The sequence below is a fragment of the Lygodium microphyllum genome, chromosome 1 (genome assembly GCF_053477565.2).
Source record: "Lygodium microphyllum isolate KBCC chromosome 1, Lygodium_microphyllum_v1.1.10, whole genome shotgun sequence".
Classification (NCBI taxonomy): Eukaryota; Viridiplantae; Streptophyta; class Polypodiopsida; order Schizaeales; family Lygodiaceae; genus Lygodium; species Lygodium microphyllum.
In genome coordinates this window covers 157841686-157857723 of record NC_141135.1, presented here as the reverse complement: position 1 = coordinate 157857723, position 16038 = coordinate 157841686, and the positions used below count along the sequence as shown (strand labels likewise).

Below are 16038 nucleotides of genomic sequence, written 5' to 3'. Positions count from 1 at the left end.
CTGCAGTGCAGTCGGACAGTTTTTTAGGCATTATTTTATTGCAGTCGGCTGCATTGAATGCAGCTGACCTGTTTATTTTATGTCTTTTATTTCTGCTTTATATAGCAGTCCTCCAGCACATTGTTGGCATATTATTCAGTGATTTCAGATTCTGATCTTGAGATCTGTTGGCTGAGATAGACTGTGCTTGGGCTGATGGAGATCGAGGTCATCAAGTCGAAGACATATGCAGATATTTCCTCTGCCCCCTTGTGTATTTCTGCACTCTTATACAGCATACTACACCGCAGATTTTCTGTGTTTACACTGTCTCCTTTTCTCTCTCTCTCTCTCTCTTCTCTCTGTGTTCACTCTCTCTCAGTCTTTGTCCTACGCTTCTGCATCGCTGCACTCTGACAGTTATATTATCAGCTGCTGACAAGGTTTTTGGAAATTCCTGGTTGGTGCATTGAAGGTGAATAAGATGAAGAAGATGGTATGTCTATAATTAGGCATGCTCTGGTAATGATTTCTTGGAATAAAGAGTGTCCAAACATTAGAAAACTGTGAGACTCAAAGGAAGAGAAAAACTGAAGGGTGCGTTTCTTGATAAGCAGGAAAAGAGTACACACAATACAAGGTAGATGGCCTTGTTTATATTGGCACACCAATCAGCTTGATCTTCATTTTATGCTTAGGTAGGGTGTTTGCACATACTGATGTTATTTCTAGAGGAGCAATGCATATACAACATGCTTTACAACCACAAATTGTACACATTGATTATCATGGTCAATGAGTGGTAATACTATGTCTATTGTAAGGTGTTACATGTTTGCATCTTTTGCTGCTGCTCAAGAAGAAAGGTGAAACTCTCTGCAACATTATCCATGGTATCAGAATCCCTTTATATTTGGGATTTTAAGAATCCCACTCATCATGGTGACAATACAAAAAATACACTACTCTCGTATGCTCAAATTATAGCAATGGAAGCATAGGCTTGACTCCTTTGGCTGTCATCCATTGGGCTTTCTCAATAGGGTAGTTTTTTTGCACTTAAGCAAATGTTGAGTGTACAAAATGAACATTACCAGTTTTAGTTGTCATGTGGGCATGCATAAGTAATAGACTTGTGTTGTAAGTCTTAGGCATCCTCTTCTAACAAGGGTACTAAACATATATATGGTGAATCTGGCAAAGTACCCTTACCAAGGTGAAGCAGTTGGAAACACCATCTCCAAAAGCAACCCCATAATCAAGGTAGTCCACATATTTACAAGTCTTGTAGGCTCCCTTTGTAGTAGTCTGTAACACTTTTCTTAGTAGTTTGGAGGCCTTCGAACGAGAAAGCTCCCAAAGCCAATCACTGAAGCTCCTTATTAAAAACCTGTAGTGTGCTTTCTCTCTGTCCGAAGAACAAGAACATAGAACCTCTACAAGAAAGCAAAAGGAATGATCTTAAAAATCGTGGGCCGGGAACTATAAATAATGTGGTCACTCAAGTGTAATAAAGCTAACTTGGCAAATAGAAGAGGTGGCAAGATTCTCACCCTTGCACTACATAGCATAAAGAATCATGGATCTAGGTTTCAGAAGGCATTCAAACCCACCAATAGAACCCTTCAGTCCTAGATTGGAAAGTAGCTGTAGTTGGTGCACATGAATGAGGATGGATCAAGATATATGAAGGCATAGAATAGAGCCTCATCAACGTTTAAGGCACTCAGTATTGGAAAATTCAACTGGCAATGACACTTTGGCTTTCATAGGATATCAATTAGAGAACAAACTCATGAAAGAGGGGCCAGGTTCAATCACAACATGAAAAGCATCCAAGGCCTAACCTGATTTTGCACCTTACTGTACTATAACCAAGGCTGATATATCATTAAGCATGGCTGGATGCAAACGTAGTAAATACTTCAATACCATGTAACTCTCTCAAAAGTATTGTGTATCTTCAACTTGTAATCATCCCCTTTACTAGGAGACTCAACCCACTATTGGCAATTGCAATTGATTGGAACCTCAGCTGGCTAGAATCGGGGGAATGGGCACTTCTCTTGTCCAACCTTAGTGGGTTAAAAGAGAGCACAAAAAGGTAGCTGTTGAAAACCAACACCTGCATAAAGCTGCCCAATACTTGGTGTAGATTGATGCATACTTTCTGCAAGAAATCATATTTCAGTTTACAAATAATCAGGTTTGTTGCTACTTACAGAATCATGTTAATGCAGGTTTTTGTGGTGAAACTGAAGATGATCATGCTGACACCTTGAGTTTGATTGAGGCAGTTGGTTATGACATGGCATACATGTTTGCATACAGTCTACGTGAAAAAACACATGCTCATAGGAACTATGAAGATGATGTTCCAGAAGCTGTTAAACAAAGACGATTGTCTGAGATGATCAATGTGTTTCGCCAAACTACCATTCCTAGATTTGAATCACAGCTTGGGACCACACAGTTGGTCCTGATTACAGGTGTAAACAAAAGAAACTCAGTTGAGTGGATTGGGCACAGCGATAGAGGTCACAAGGTTGTCTTTCCAAATAAATTACTTCCATATGCCAGCTCAAGCTTACCAAGAAATGAGAGTGATCCACACAGGAAAACAACTGAGAAAGGTGCCCAAGGGGTAGAATCAACTTTTGTCAAGTATCCACAGCCTGGTGATTATGTTGAAGTACAAATTACAGGGACAAGTGCAGCTTCCCTACGTGGTGACCCTCTTCTCCGTACAGATCTTTTAACTTTCTTCTCAAAAAAATGTTGAAGAATTTAGTTACTAGTTTTCAATCAAGTAGGGACAATGTTCCGGAGGGTCAGAGCAAATGCACTCTGATTGAGATTTAACCACAGCGTCACATTTTAACAAATTTCTTTCATGGCCAGAAGATTCATGGACTCTACTTGAGGTTTTTACTACAATCTCGCATCCTCTAACCACTCTCCATGTTCTGTGCCCCTTTAATCACTCCAGTTTTGCATCCTTTAACCAATATTTTTCCAATATTGAACAAGCACTTGAGGACCTTGAGGAGGTCCTTGATTGTTGCAAATGAGCTTTAGAAATCTTTGCATATGACTGATCTTAGCAAGTGAAATTACTTTAAACTGTAGAAGGCATTGTCTAGAGGTTTAGGCTTGCGCCTGACAGAAGCCATTAATCTTTTATATCTGGAGTGAAATACTAACATTAGCACCATAGTTAGTCTGAATCAAACATAAATGCATGAAGGATTTAAACTTGTTTTGAGATTATTTAACCGCATAGTGATGTTATCCGGGGTGATCATAGCGTAAGAATTTTTATCACTGCTTTTCAACCCAGCTGGGAAATGTTCCAGAAGGTCAGTTCAATGCACTCCGATTGAGAAGCTTTTTGGTAATATAATATGTGATTGATATCTATTCAATATTCCTACTCAACCCAATTTCTATGGTACCAAATAATGGAAACTTGAAGGCATAACATAAATTTATGTTATCAAAATATTGTATGATTTGGGATACAGTTCCAAAATAGGTTTTTATGAGGATAAAGGCGCCCTCTATCAATAAAAGTTGTTTTTTAGAGGGTTAATGGTGGGACATGGCCCTTAGGTTTTGGACCACTGGAATACCATTATTAGTAATTAATTTGACGAGAAAATGGAGGCTAATCATGTATGCAATGCGACGGATTTTTTTGATATATATGTATGTATGCCTATTTGTATATCCAGATTTTTATGAATTAGTTTTATGTAAGTGTGTGTGTGTGTGTGTGTGTGTGTGGAGAGAGAGAGAGAGAGAGAGAGAGAGAGAGAGAGAGAGAGAGAGAGAGATGCCATGCCCGTGCCTGCCAATTGGTGTTGACTTGCTCTGCATCTAGTCAATCTTGTGGTGCCCTGCTCTGCGACTCACTGAGAGATCTGCCCTTGCTCACCTGCGACCAGTTGTGGACCTGCCTTGTGAACAATCTACGACCTGCTCTGCTCTGTGACTTGATCTTCGACCTGCGTAGAGATTTTCTGCTTGAAGCACATCATCAGGGCCTTGGTGCACATGTTGCAAAAGTGCAGTCATTCTCAGTCTAACCTCTTAATTGGTGCAGTACATATGCAGAGCTTGTAGAGGGAGACTGATTTTGTTCAGATCTGAGAAAATCTATCAAGGTTTGAAAACAGAGCTTGTAATAAGCATTAAGCTTGGTTATGGCGAATCTACAGGTGTCAAATGGTATTGATATGACCTTTCTTGACCAGCGTATAGGGAATGGGGATAATAAAGATTTGGTAGAATCAGATGGTGACTCATCAGTTGAAGATTCTGGGCGGTTGATGGATGGGGATAAGATGGGTACACATCGTAAAATGTTGGTTGAAGAACCGGTTTTGTATGACCAGAATTTTCCTTAGCAAAATGTTCATACTTCATGCTCTCAGCCTAATGGGTCTTTTCAGTTTATGCTAGCCACTGCCAACAATCTTATGTTGGATTATGCTCATGCCAACGAGGGTAAAGCGAGTTCTTTACCAGAAGGGGAACATGTAATTGTTGTTATGGGAACTGATCTGGTTTTACAATAGCTTGTTGCTTTCCATGAGAGGGCAGCCATCTTTTACTTTACGGGAAGGATTCCTTTGATAACTAGAATTCATGCTTGGTTGCAGTCTATGCTTGTCAGTGCTAAGGCGTGTCAAGATGATGCTTCAAGGCAAGTGCATGCCCCTCTTGTTGAAGAGATTTATGATGGATCGAGGGGGTTGTTTGAAGTCATTTTTCGTTCCTCGGAAGTGCGTGCTTACATCATGCAATGTATCCCTTTGTTCATGGGCAGTTAGTACATATGGTCCCATGGAAGCCTATGGCGAAGTTTTAGGAGGTACTTAGACAATCATGTCCAATTTAGGTCTAGGTGGTTGATTTTCCTGCACATCTTTGGAGACATCTTCCTTTGGTTTTGAGAACCCTTGATGAGGTGTTGGTAGAGTCCTGGTTAGAGCCTCCCACAATAGGAATAGAGCTTGCATGCTTTGGGATACAGGGAAACCTCACCCAACCAAAGTTCAACCAAAGTTTGTTTTGAGGTTCCGCGGTTGAAAACGTTGGTTTATGGGCTGAAATGGGATACATTTGTTGGACACTGTTTCAGATGTGGCCAATTGGGCCATTTCATTCCAGAATGTGATAGAAGCCCTAATGTATTGCAGCATTCAATGGATCCTGGCATGGATATGCAATAGTATCATCCCTATTAGGTGGTTCAACAGTTAGAAGCTGATCATGTGCTGCTGGTCTAGCATGGACATAATGGAAAGAAGGATGCTTCTCAAACTGGTATTAAGCATGCATCGTTGTTGGTTGGTTGAAATTTGCCTCTGTAGGATAATTCTTAAGTCACTGTGGTTAGATGCAATGCTAGACAAGAGTCTCATTCGTCTCTTGCTCACCCACCTCATCAACCTATCACTCAAAATTTTCAATGTAGAGGTAGGGGTTTCTATATGAAACCTCAATCTTCATGTGCTCATGCAATTGGAGCGGATGATAAAAGGGCTTTTGATTCTGCTTTGCGCTTTGACGTATATGGGAGGCTTGTGCCTCCTCGAGATGTTTTCCGTTCTCAGCAATAACAATTTCCTTCTCGTGCTTCGATTACTAGTTTGTAGAGAGTAGATCTTGTAGATGTGATCTGAAGTGAGATGGATAGATTTTAGGTAGCTAAAGCTGTTGATACGAAAGGGAAAGGGAAAGTGGTGGTTCAATAGTTAATTGCCTCTGAATTATCATGAGAAATGCTTTATGGAATGTTAAAGGTGTTTCTTCGAGCAATAAGCAGTATCAGTTGTGGAAAGTTGTGTTAGCTGGAAATTGGGATGTTTTTTGTGCTGTGGAGCATAAATAACATGCTTTGGTAGGATCTACTTATGCATATAAGGATTATTCAGTCTTTTTAGTGGTCGTGTTCCACATAAATCTAGAGTTATGTCGGCTGTCAAATCTTCCTTGCAATCATCTTTGGTTTCTCAAGACCATCCCGACAGATTTATGATTCTGGAAATCCTATATGAGGGAGAGGTTTTGTGGCTAGTGGGGGTGTATGCTCCTTTTACTGCTCACGAACATCATCAGCTTTTGGGATGACTTGCATTGCCTTGCCATGGCTCGTCTCAAGGCTTTGTTATGGGTGATTTTAATGCATGTGTATATGTGGATCATATGACTTTACAGCACTCGGTCATGGATGGTCTTGAGCGACAGGCTTGGGATGCCTCGGTAGCTGTGTCTTTGAAACATGACATGTGGTCTTGGATGCATCCTTCTCAAGCTGGATATACTTATTGCTCTCTTTAACATTCAAACACTTGGGCCATACTAGATAGGATCCACATTTGTCAGAGTGATTCTTTTCTTCCTGCAGTTATTGATATGTGGGTGGAGAGACAGCATGTCTTGTTAGACCACTATCCTTTGGTCTTGGAGTCGATGAACCACATACCTATTCATGCCTTTAAGGCTCTCCTTGACCGTTTGCCTCTTTGTTTCAATCAATCCTTTATGTTGCAAAATCAGTTTTTGGAATGTATTCAACAATTGATTACTTCTTTTCGCTCGACGGTCCTATCTGAAGGGATGGAAGCATGGCCTGTTTTTAGGGATAATGCATGATCATTATCCCGATAGTATGGTATTCAGCATGCTCTCTCTTTACGCGCTGAATTGTAGTGTGCACAATCTTTGTTAGCCCACTCGTCTTTGTGTCAATCGGGGGACACCATTGATGACTTGCTCACATGCACTGAATGGCTGAAAGGCAGAGTTCAATCTCTACAAGAAGAGAAATATGCTAAATACAAATTACTAGCCAGAGCAGAAGCTTTACATGACAATAACTATCAATCTCATTAATTTTTTGCTCGATTACATCAGAAATACGTTCGAGAAAATATAGTGTGTTTGATGGATAAGCAAGGTGTTATTAATGCTTAGAAATCTACACTGCTCTCTTGCATAGAGAATGATTTGCAAGTCTTAGACTGGCATGGAATTGTGATTTTGAAGGGAAATATAATCATACACTTGGGATATCCTATTGGTGTGGATGTAGCTCCCCGTGCATTGCTGGATTGGATGTCATACTGTATTCATGATCGGTTCATGTACTGGAAATCTCAAGGCGGCTGGCCTCTTCATGTGAGACTTAAAGTTGCTCAATGCATCATGATCAATATGATTTCGTTTTTCTTGCCATTGCTTCCTTGGACTAAGAAGTCTCTTTTTGAATTGATTCAGCCTATCCAATTTATGTTGTGGAAAAAGAAATGTAATTTTTTGGGCCAAGTGTGGATTTCGTGGTAGTATATTACTGCTCCTAAAAGGATGGGGGGAGTAGCTTTGTTGGATGTTAACTTGCATATGGCAGCTTTAAGGCTAGCTCTTTTGCAGGCACTATGTGTAGAGAGTCATCCTTGGTCAGATATTGTAAAAAATTTTATAGAAAAAAGATTGGAATCTCTCATGGTAACATAGTTATTCATGCTTCTTAGTGGCATATGCTTAATTCCACAAGACCTATTAAGGTCTCCCAGTTTTTTCACCTTTCTCATTTGATTTCATCTTGGCAGCGATGTTACATTTTGTAGTTTGGCGCCCTCCTGATTTTTGTAAGGAGGAGAATTCACTATAAGGTGAAGTGCTGGCTACCTCCAAGTTGTTGGATTGGTCTAAAAAAGATTTGCAGAGAGACTAGTTTAATTGGATGGCTTGTTTGGGGTTGCAGATAGTCCTCAATGGTGTCATTCGTGGGCAAGCCCGTCTTTATTCTTTTCAACGTATTTGTTAGCACTTTTAGGTGCCTCAAGGTTATCACGATATTTGGTTGTCTATAGAAGACATGCTTTTGAGGTTCTCTTAGCTAACCAGATATATCATCAAATGGTGGAGACCAAGAGATGGGTCACGAAAAAGGCTAATAAATTATGGCATATTCGGGATAGCAAAAAGAAGTGGCAAGAAAGATTCATCCAGCTCTGGAAGTTTAAGGTTTCGTATCAAGTGTTCATGTGGAGGTTGCATATTGGGGTTCTTCCACAACATGTGATGTGTTGCATGCCTACAAGATTTCTATTCGTCGTTGTGTATTTTGCACTACATGTGACGAAACAACGATTCATCTCTTTGTCTCCTCCCCTGTTTGCTAGACAAATTTGGAGTTTTGTTTCCCATGTGTAGTCTTCGACGACTCAACACCGGATATTGGCTCGTTCATGGATTATGGGAAAGATGACTTCTACGTCCTCTTTGCATTCATATTATTCATGCTTCTTCCATTTGCTTAGATGGACATCCTTGTGGCATATTTGGCGTACTCGGAATGCCTTCATTTTTCATTTAGTATTATCGGGCATCCATGACCATGTGGCTCGTGTTCATGGTTTAGTGTTATGGCAGATCTCTATGGTGTCAGCTGATTTGGTTCTTCTTGACATTGCTGCTCCCTGACTGGATATTGTTCGCTCCGTACCAACTGTCCTTTTTGAGTGACAATTCTATGTTAGAGTTTTGGTAGACTTTCATTTGTATGTGCTTTTTCTTTGCTGACCTGATGGTCTGATGTAAATATTTACTACTTAATTCAATTATCATTATCACGTGGGGAGAGAGAGAGAGAGAGAGAGAGAGAGAGAGAGAGAGAGAGAGAGAGAGAGAGAGAGCTAATGAGTTGCACATTTTCCACAACACATGCAATAAACTTGCAAGCAAAAGTAATGCAACCAATGCTTTTGTTAAGATCTCTCCATGGTTACTAGTTGTAGCTCCTCTCTTAAAAGGGAATCAGCACTTTGTGAGAATCAATGCTAGACAAATTATTGCAAACTTGGATGGTATATTCATTGCTATAGATTCCATAAGGTTCAAATTTGTGCATGCATGCTACATAGGCAACCTTGTCAACTAATTCCCCCATGCAACATGTGCCTCACCTTCCACTTTAACTCCCCTTGTGGTTCCACACTCTTCCAACATTGTTACCCAACTCCACAAGACCTTTTTTCAGATAATGTGGTCTATGTGTGACCACCTACATTAGGATAGTTACAACCATCATAAGTTCAAGAAAACATAGATTTCTTGAGTAAAAACAAAATTTCTTTGTATTGAGTGATGAGCTTTACATGATCCATGTGATGGTAGCAATCATCAACATGTGAGGGTCTTCAGCATAGCTTGCTTTTTTGTTGAGATTTTCCTTAGTATTCTTTTTGCTAATCGTTGTTCGTTATGTTGATCTACTCATCAAGTGCAAAGAAAATTGGGATATTGTAATCTATTTATTTAGAATCTCAATATGAGCCATTCAATTTAGTATTTGTAGAATATGTAGCAACCAATGCAAAACATGTGCTATATAAATAAGGAGATCAACCAAAAGGCATGCTTGCAATAGTAGCTAATCAGGATTGTGGCTATGAGCATGACCACAATCATAGGTGTGAAACATGTAGCTTGCAAGAATATTCTTTATTCACCCTTTCTCAATAACTTAGTATCTATGTGTATGGCCAAAATATGAGAAGCTATGGCTTGATATAAACACACATTTTTATCTCTCGAGTTTGGTGGGTGTTTGCATGTCATCATGTACAAAGCACATTGCTTTTTGTCAAGAAAGTATGCCATCATGGGACCCCAATTTCTTTTTTGTGAGAAAAGGAAAGTAGCATCTACTTTCCTTTGCTCACAAAAAATTAGTTGGTGTTAATTCACCATGCCAACTAGTTTTTTTAAAAATAACTAGACATAAAGAAAATGCAGATTGTCACGAATGCTTAGGACAACTTGACATAAGGAAAATTAGGCACCCCCTATACCAAGTCGTAAGGTTTGCACTCAAGGAAGCCAAAAGATAATGCAGTTGCAAAGCATGACATTAGGAAACTATGATACAGTTTTATTCAACTAAGCATTCAATTGAAGATTCCCTTGTACTCATGTCCATTAAAGTGTCTTTCACAATAGGATTATTAAAACACTTTTTTGAAGCTTATGACACAAACCAAGTAAATGAGGGCTAATGTGAAGTTTCAAAATTCATTTTTGAAAATACGGGATACCATATTTAAATCAAGGTCGTTGAGTTCACATCCAATCAGCATACCATCTTCGCATGAGATCGAGTTGCTTTAGTATCTCACTCATGTCATCTTTTGGATACATCAAATAACTATAGGTTGGTGTAAAAATTGAAGTCTTCCCAAGTAATCATGCCCCTTAATGCTAGTGAAGAAGGCTTTATAATTGTATGGTACACAAAAGAAAAACCACTTAAAGTTTTGATCTTCAAGACTAGAAGTCCCACTTAAAAATATTTTTACCCTTGGAAGACCTACCCTTGGCTAAAATTTATCCTAAACAAAACTCACTTTACTAATATTACAATAGTGCATAATTGGAGACCTCATAAGTCTCAAGAGTTTGAGGCTAGTGTGACCCTTAAGGGTTGACCCTTAACCTCTAGTGTGAACATATCGATGTCAATTAAACTTGGAATTGTAAGGGGCATTGAAATCTGGCGAAACTTATGAGCTAGGCTTGTGGCAAGTCCTAAATTTTTTAGGGTTACATCCCTAAGACTTGTTATTGTGAAAGATTTCACAGAACACTAAGGGTGGCCTTCAAATTTCAACCTTGTTATGCACCTAAACATTGCATACAACTAAGTCTATAAATCTCCCTAGAGAATATTTTCATACCAAACAATGCCATGAGATGAAGTCACCCAAAAAAATGCTAGAAACATGCCAAAAAATGGCTAAAAGGTCATGTGTACAAAAGAAAGTAATTTGGGCAGTTAGATCTGCCCAAAAAAACTCATTTTGAGGTTTTGGCCTTCTCCAAACCTAGTGTGATGTGGAAAACACCAAAATTAAGAAGAAAAAATTTCTACATAATGTTGATCTCTCTTATTAGAGAATCTCCTTTTTTACCCCAACCTAAAAGACTCCAAAATAAGCTCAAAATTTTCTAATATCACAATGACATCATTAGGCAAGACATGAGAGCATAACTTTCAATACAACACATGTACCCCAATTTTGATGGGAGCATGTTCTATAGACACCAATCCATTTTTGAGCAAAGTCAAGAGTATGACAACCTATCAACATACAACGTGGCCAATGAGGATGACCTTAATGCTATATTCAAATGATATAGGAGGCAAGATTGTGACAACTTTATATATATATATATATATATATCTCTCTCTCTCTCTCTCTCTATTTGAAGGTGCTTGCAACCTCATCAAGCAGTAGGGCAGAAGGTCACGATAATAAGCTCTACATAAATCGTGTAGCATAGAAATTTTTGTCCATGGAATGCTACTTAAGCTACCATACAAAGAGCACTTACCATTAGTTCCACACACAAAGTTTGAGAAATTGACTTTTGTCATTAAGACCTTCCACTTATGGGCTTTGGAAATTTTTTCATTCACACAATGGAGAGCATGAGAAAATAACTTTACACATAGAGTGCTTCCATAAAATATTCATTTTGTTTCAAAGGATACATTTGACTATTCTTTTTCTTTACACAATTTCTACATGAATTTGAGCATGTAATCCAACAAGTCTTCATGCACATGTATGCTTCTAGAACTAGTTGATCTCTCCAAAAATTCATATTCATAACATTGTTGCATAGAATGTTTCTATATGATCATCTATGTTCTTGTCAATCTCATGTAAGTTCCACCCAAGACTCCACATGGCCTTGAATATCCAATCTCATCCATACAAAATCAACTTTCATACCAAGTGCCAGTGACGACATATACCCCAACTTGTCCCTATTCTCTCATGGCCCAATGATATGAATGTAATGAGTTGTGCTTATGAGCACATGAACAACAAGGACAAAAGATCTAGGTGAAATTAGAATGATCTTTACCCCTAAACCTTTGGGATATTGTGTATGAACGAACTTTCATGTATTTGTATGGATTTTTCAAGATCATACACTAATTAAAGTCCACCACTTGTAATCTACTGAACTATATCCTTGGATTTCTATTTCCACCCAGTGAAATGGGAGAAGATGATATCATCCCTAGGACCTAACAAAGATGTGGCATAATTTCCTAGAAGCTAAGCTGGCCTACATGGTCATGGCTATGGAGGATAGAAGTATTGCATATCCACTCCTATGAAAAGTTGGATACATAATTTTCTTTGTAAAATGGCTCAAATAAGGTTGGCATAATGAGCATTTCAAAGTCCAAAATAGCCATATCAAGGTTCATAGAAATAAATTAGTTGCAAATATGCACTGTGTTGTGGTTACATAGCTTGAATTGACAAGTCCAACAAGAATCATTAGCTAATACTTACACTTGGAGCTATGCAATAACTAACTTACACCCCCCAAAGTAATTGGAGCAATGATAACCTTTGTCTCCCAATATTACGTTTGCCTTCTAAGAGCAATGAGCTCCCACGAAATCTCTAAAAGCTTTCGTAAATGTTTTTGGCGAAGAAGCTCAATCATAAGCATCATGCACTAATTCTAAATGCTTTTCAAAGCTTTTTGGAAATTGTTTTGAACATACTATCTCATTAAATTGATTCTTTCAATGTATAATGCACCCAAGATTTATTTTGTGTCCCTTCCTACTACTGCTTCCATATGTTTTTTTAGTAGTGTACACTTGAGTTTTGGTTTTTGCTAATTGTAAAAACCCACTCCATCAAGATTTTTTATGTTATTTGAGGTAGACATAGTAGATAAGGGGTTTTTCCCACAAGTAGATCGCCCTTTTACAATAAGGATATGTTATGGGAATGATATGTAGGAGAGGTAACATCCAATACCAAGCTTATATAGATGACTTGGAAAGTGTCTAGCTTTTTCTAAAGAATATGTCATCAGTTCCATGAACATGAATTGCAATAATGCACAATCAAGCTAAAGTTGTGCATTCTTCAATTAATGAGGAGGCTTTCTATTGCCCCTATAAGATGAGTGCAAGGCCTTCTATTAATGTATGTGCCTTGAAAAGCAAATAAACTTCATTGGTAATTAATGCATAATGAGTTAGCATCTAGTATGCCAAAGCTAGGGAAGAAGGCTAAACCTTACATGTGGAAGAATATAAAAAGATTTGTGAGAGTGAAGAAAAACACTCCAAAATAAGAATGGTTTTGTAGGTTTAGCAACCCAATTTAAACAAAATCTTTGCATCATATGTACATGAAAAGATGTAAGAGATCCAAAAATAGTTGCCAAACTAGGGCAAACACGTAATTTTTAAGGGCCTTTGCCTCTACTTTTAGGCCCTTTACTTCAAAAAAAATCCCAACTAAAGCAATCAACTTCTTAAGTTGCTTCTTCCAAAGGCCTAGCCTAAAGCCCTAGCCTTACCAACAAATGAATGTTCTTTGTGTTGTAGGCATGTGCACAATCCCAACCAAGTGTTTATCCCTTTTGGAATGGCAAGAACAAAATTCATCATCATCCCCTATTCTAGAGATGAGTTGGGTAACATAAGCACATGTAGCTCTTACAACATCTTAAATCTTAAGAAAAGATGGAGCATCCCTACATCTTTCCTCCTTATATTTGACCTTCTAAAAAAACCATAGTCAAATTCTTTTAGAAAGTTGCATCTTGAGTATATGGGTAAATAGAAACACATTAAGATTCAAAACAACAATCAATAAACACTTTAGAAGAAAATCAAGGTGTTTTTGTATATATACATGTGTATTGTTCCATACATAGTGTGAAGACAATGTGCATTACATTGACACTTACTAGAAAAAAAAAAGCTTCTTCAACCCATTAAAAATATCTTCAATACAATTATAAGGACTATTATTAACTAGTTATAAATAACTATTTGTTAGTGCATCACCACATATTATTAGTATGTGCTAATTAGCCATTATTTAACCCATGACATTCGGTTCAAGCTAAGCACCAATAGTTCTTAAGTCAACATGTAGATTAGAATTAGTAAGGAATTATTCCTTTCTAATTATCACATCATCTCCTAGGTTTAACATTAGATTGCGAGCTTTTACTATTAATCATTGCTGATTGTTGCTAGTTAACTAACAAAATGCTCAATAATCAAGCATCATTGATTACCTTTTGGTTGATAATATAAGTTGCTAAGTAGACTATGGAATAATTCTAGCTATATTATCAAATATATAGTATTTCTATTTCATATTATTGCTCTAAGTTGATGTGTATTTGTTATGTATCATCAAAATATTAAAGATATTTTAATTGATTGTTGCCACTACTTACATTTCACCATGTTGTTGAGATTTATCCACAAAAAGATCTTACAAAAAAACATGTAAGTAATAGGATTAACTCTTTAAATTGAAAAGTACTCCCCTCTCTTCACTTTTTATATATTAATTTGTTAACAATATCACAAGGTGGAAATAGATATATTGTTGAGCTTCACCAAAAGAGTGTTAACTATATAAGAGTATATAGCTTTTATGTAGCTTGTCTCTGGAATTTGAATTTGGAACTTTTTTTTCACACAAAACTTATTGTATGAGTATTGTATAATGGGTTTTCCATTTATCCATAGTGTACATCAAGCTACCAAACATGGATGCATAAGGCATTTTGGCCATTTTAGCCTTGTGTTCATCTTATTTACCATTGTCCTCATGACTCAGTTTCATCTTATTTACCATTGTCCTCGTGACTCAGTTTCATCTTATTTACCATTGTCCTCATGACTCAGTTTCAAATATGGAGGCAATGGAACACCGATATGCTTCCCCCTCTCCATATTGAAATACTCAAGTACCCTTTCATTGTAAGATAGAAAGTGAACCTTCTTGTGTTTGTCTCTCATAATCTACATGCTAAGAATATGTCATGCATTCCCTAAGTCTTTCATGTCAAAAGTTTCATGTAACCTTTTCTTCAATGCATCCACATCCAATAATGACTTAACAACAATAAGCATATCATCCACATATAGAACCAAGATCATAAGGCTACCATCATTATCCTTCTATGTGTATAGACAATAATCTATCTCACTCCTTGTATAACCTCATGAAAGTATTGACCTTATGATACTGTCCCTTGGGAGATTGCTTCAACATATATAAGATATTGTGGAGCTTATATACCACTATATACCACCTAATCACTTCCTTATACAATGAATCCTTTGGCTTCTACATGTAAATATCCTCATGCAAGAAAGTTGTCTTAACATGCATCTAGATAAGCTCCATATCCTGGCAACCAATGCAAGCACCATACAAAGAGTGGTAATCTTGACTATTGGTAAGAAGATCTCATCGAATTCCTTGCCTTTCTCGTGCTTAAAGTTATTGGATGACAATATTGCCTTATACTTAGGCAATGCATCATATGGAGACAACTTTTAGCTTGGTAATGCATGTGTGCCCTTAGACAAAGGAACCAACATTCAAGTGGCATTCTTAACCAAGGAGACCATCTTTGATTGCATAGCCTTCTTCCACTTATTACTATTATAACTAGCCATAGTATCAACATAACATGAAGGCTCTCTACAATCTATAGCCATAACACATCAAAGAGATGGAGGATATCTCTCTCCTAGCTGCTAGACTCTTGTAGATGGTCTCAATATGTGCTCAACATGAACATCTAATTGTCCCAACTATCTATCATGCTATTTATGAGGCTGCCCACTTGGCTTTGGTACATCTACCTCAATACTTAGACTTGGCTATCCTACCTATGTATCGTGTGGAACAGGTCATACATTTTGCTCATATGGTAGTTGTCAATCCTCTTGAAATACCGCCCTACATATATCAACGATCTTTATGGGTTGTTTATGCATCTTTTCCTCGATGAAGTTTGCATGATAGTTGTGCATTATCCTTTTTAGCCTCTAGATACAATAGACCATATCCCATCTCTCTTGAATCACCATATCCAAAAAAAAAATTTAAAAAAAAATCTAAACTTAGAAGCAATCATCTATCACTTGTCCTTTAAAATATACCCTTCATAACCAAACACACATAA

General features: G+C 37.7%; 1 protein-coding gene across 2 annotated transcripts in view; it reads left to right on the top strand.

The window, feature by feature from the left end:
• Positions 1-3232, top strand: part of LOC148041867 (Methylthiotransferase) — a 39596-nt gene extending 36364 nt beyond the window's left edge. The window contains exon 3 of one of the 2 annotated variants that reach the window (XM_087683512.1): positions 2220-3232. In XM_087683512.1, the coding sequence (XP_087539638.1) occupies positions 2220-2761 (542 nt within the window). In that variant the 3' untranslated portion in view covers positions 2762-3232. The remainder of the gene's footprint in view (positions 1-2219) is intronic. The other variant, XM_087683504.1, reaches the window with a different exon arrangement.
• Positions 3233-16038: the final 12806 nt, after the last annotated feature.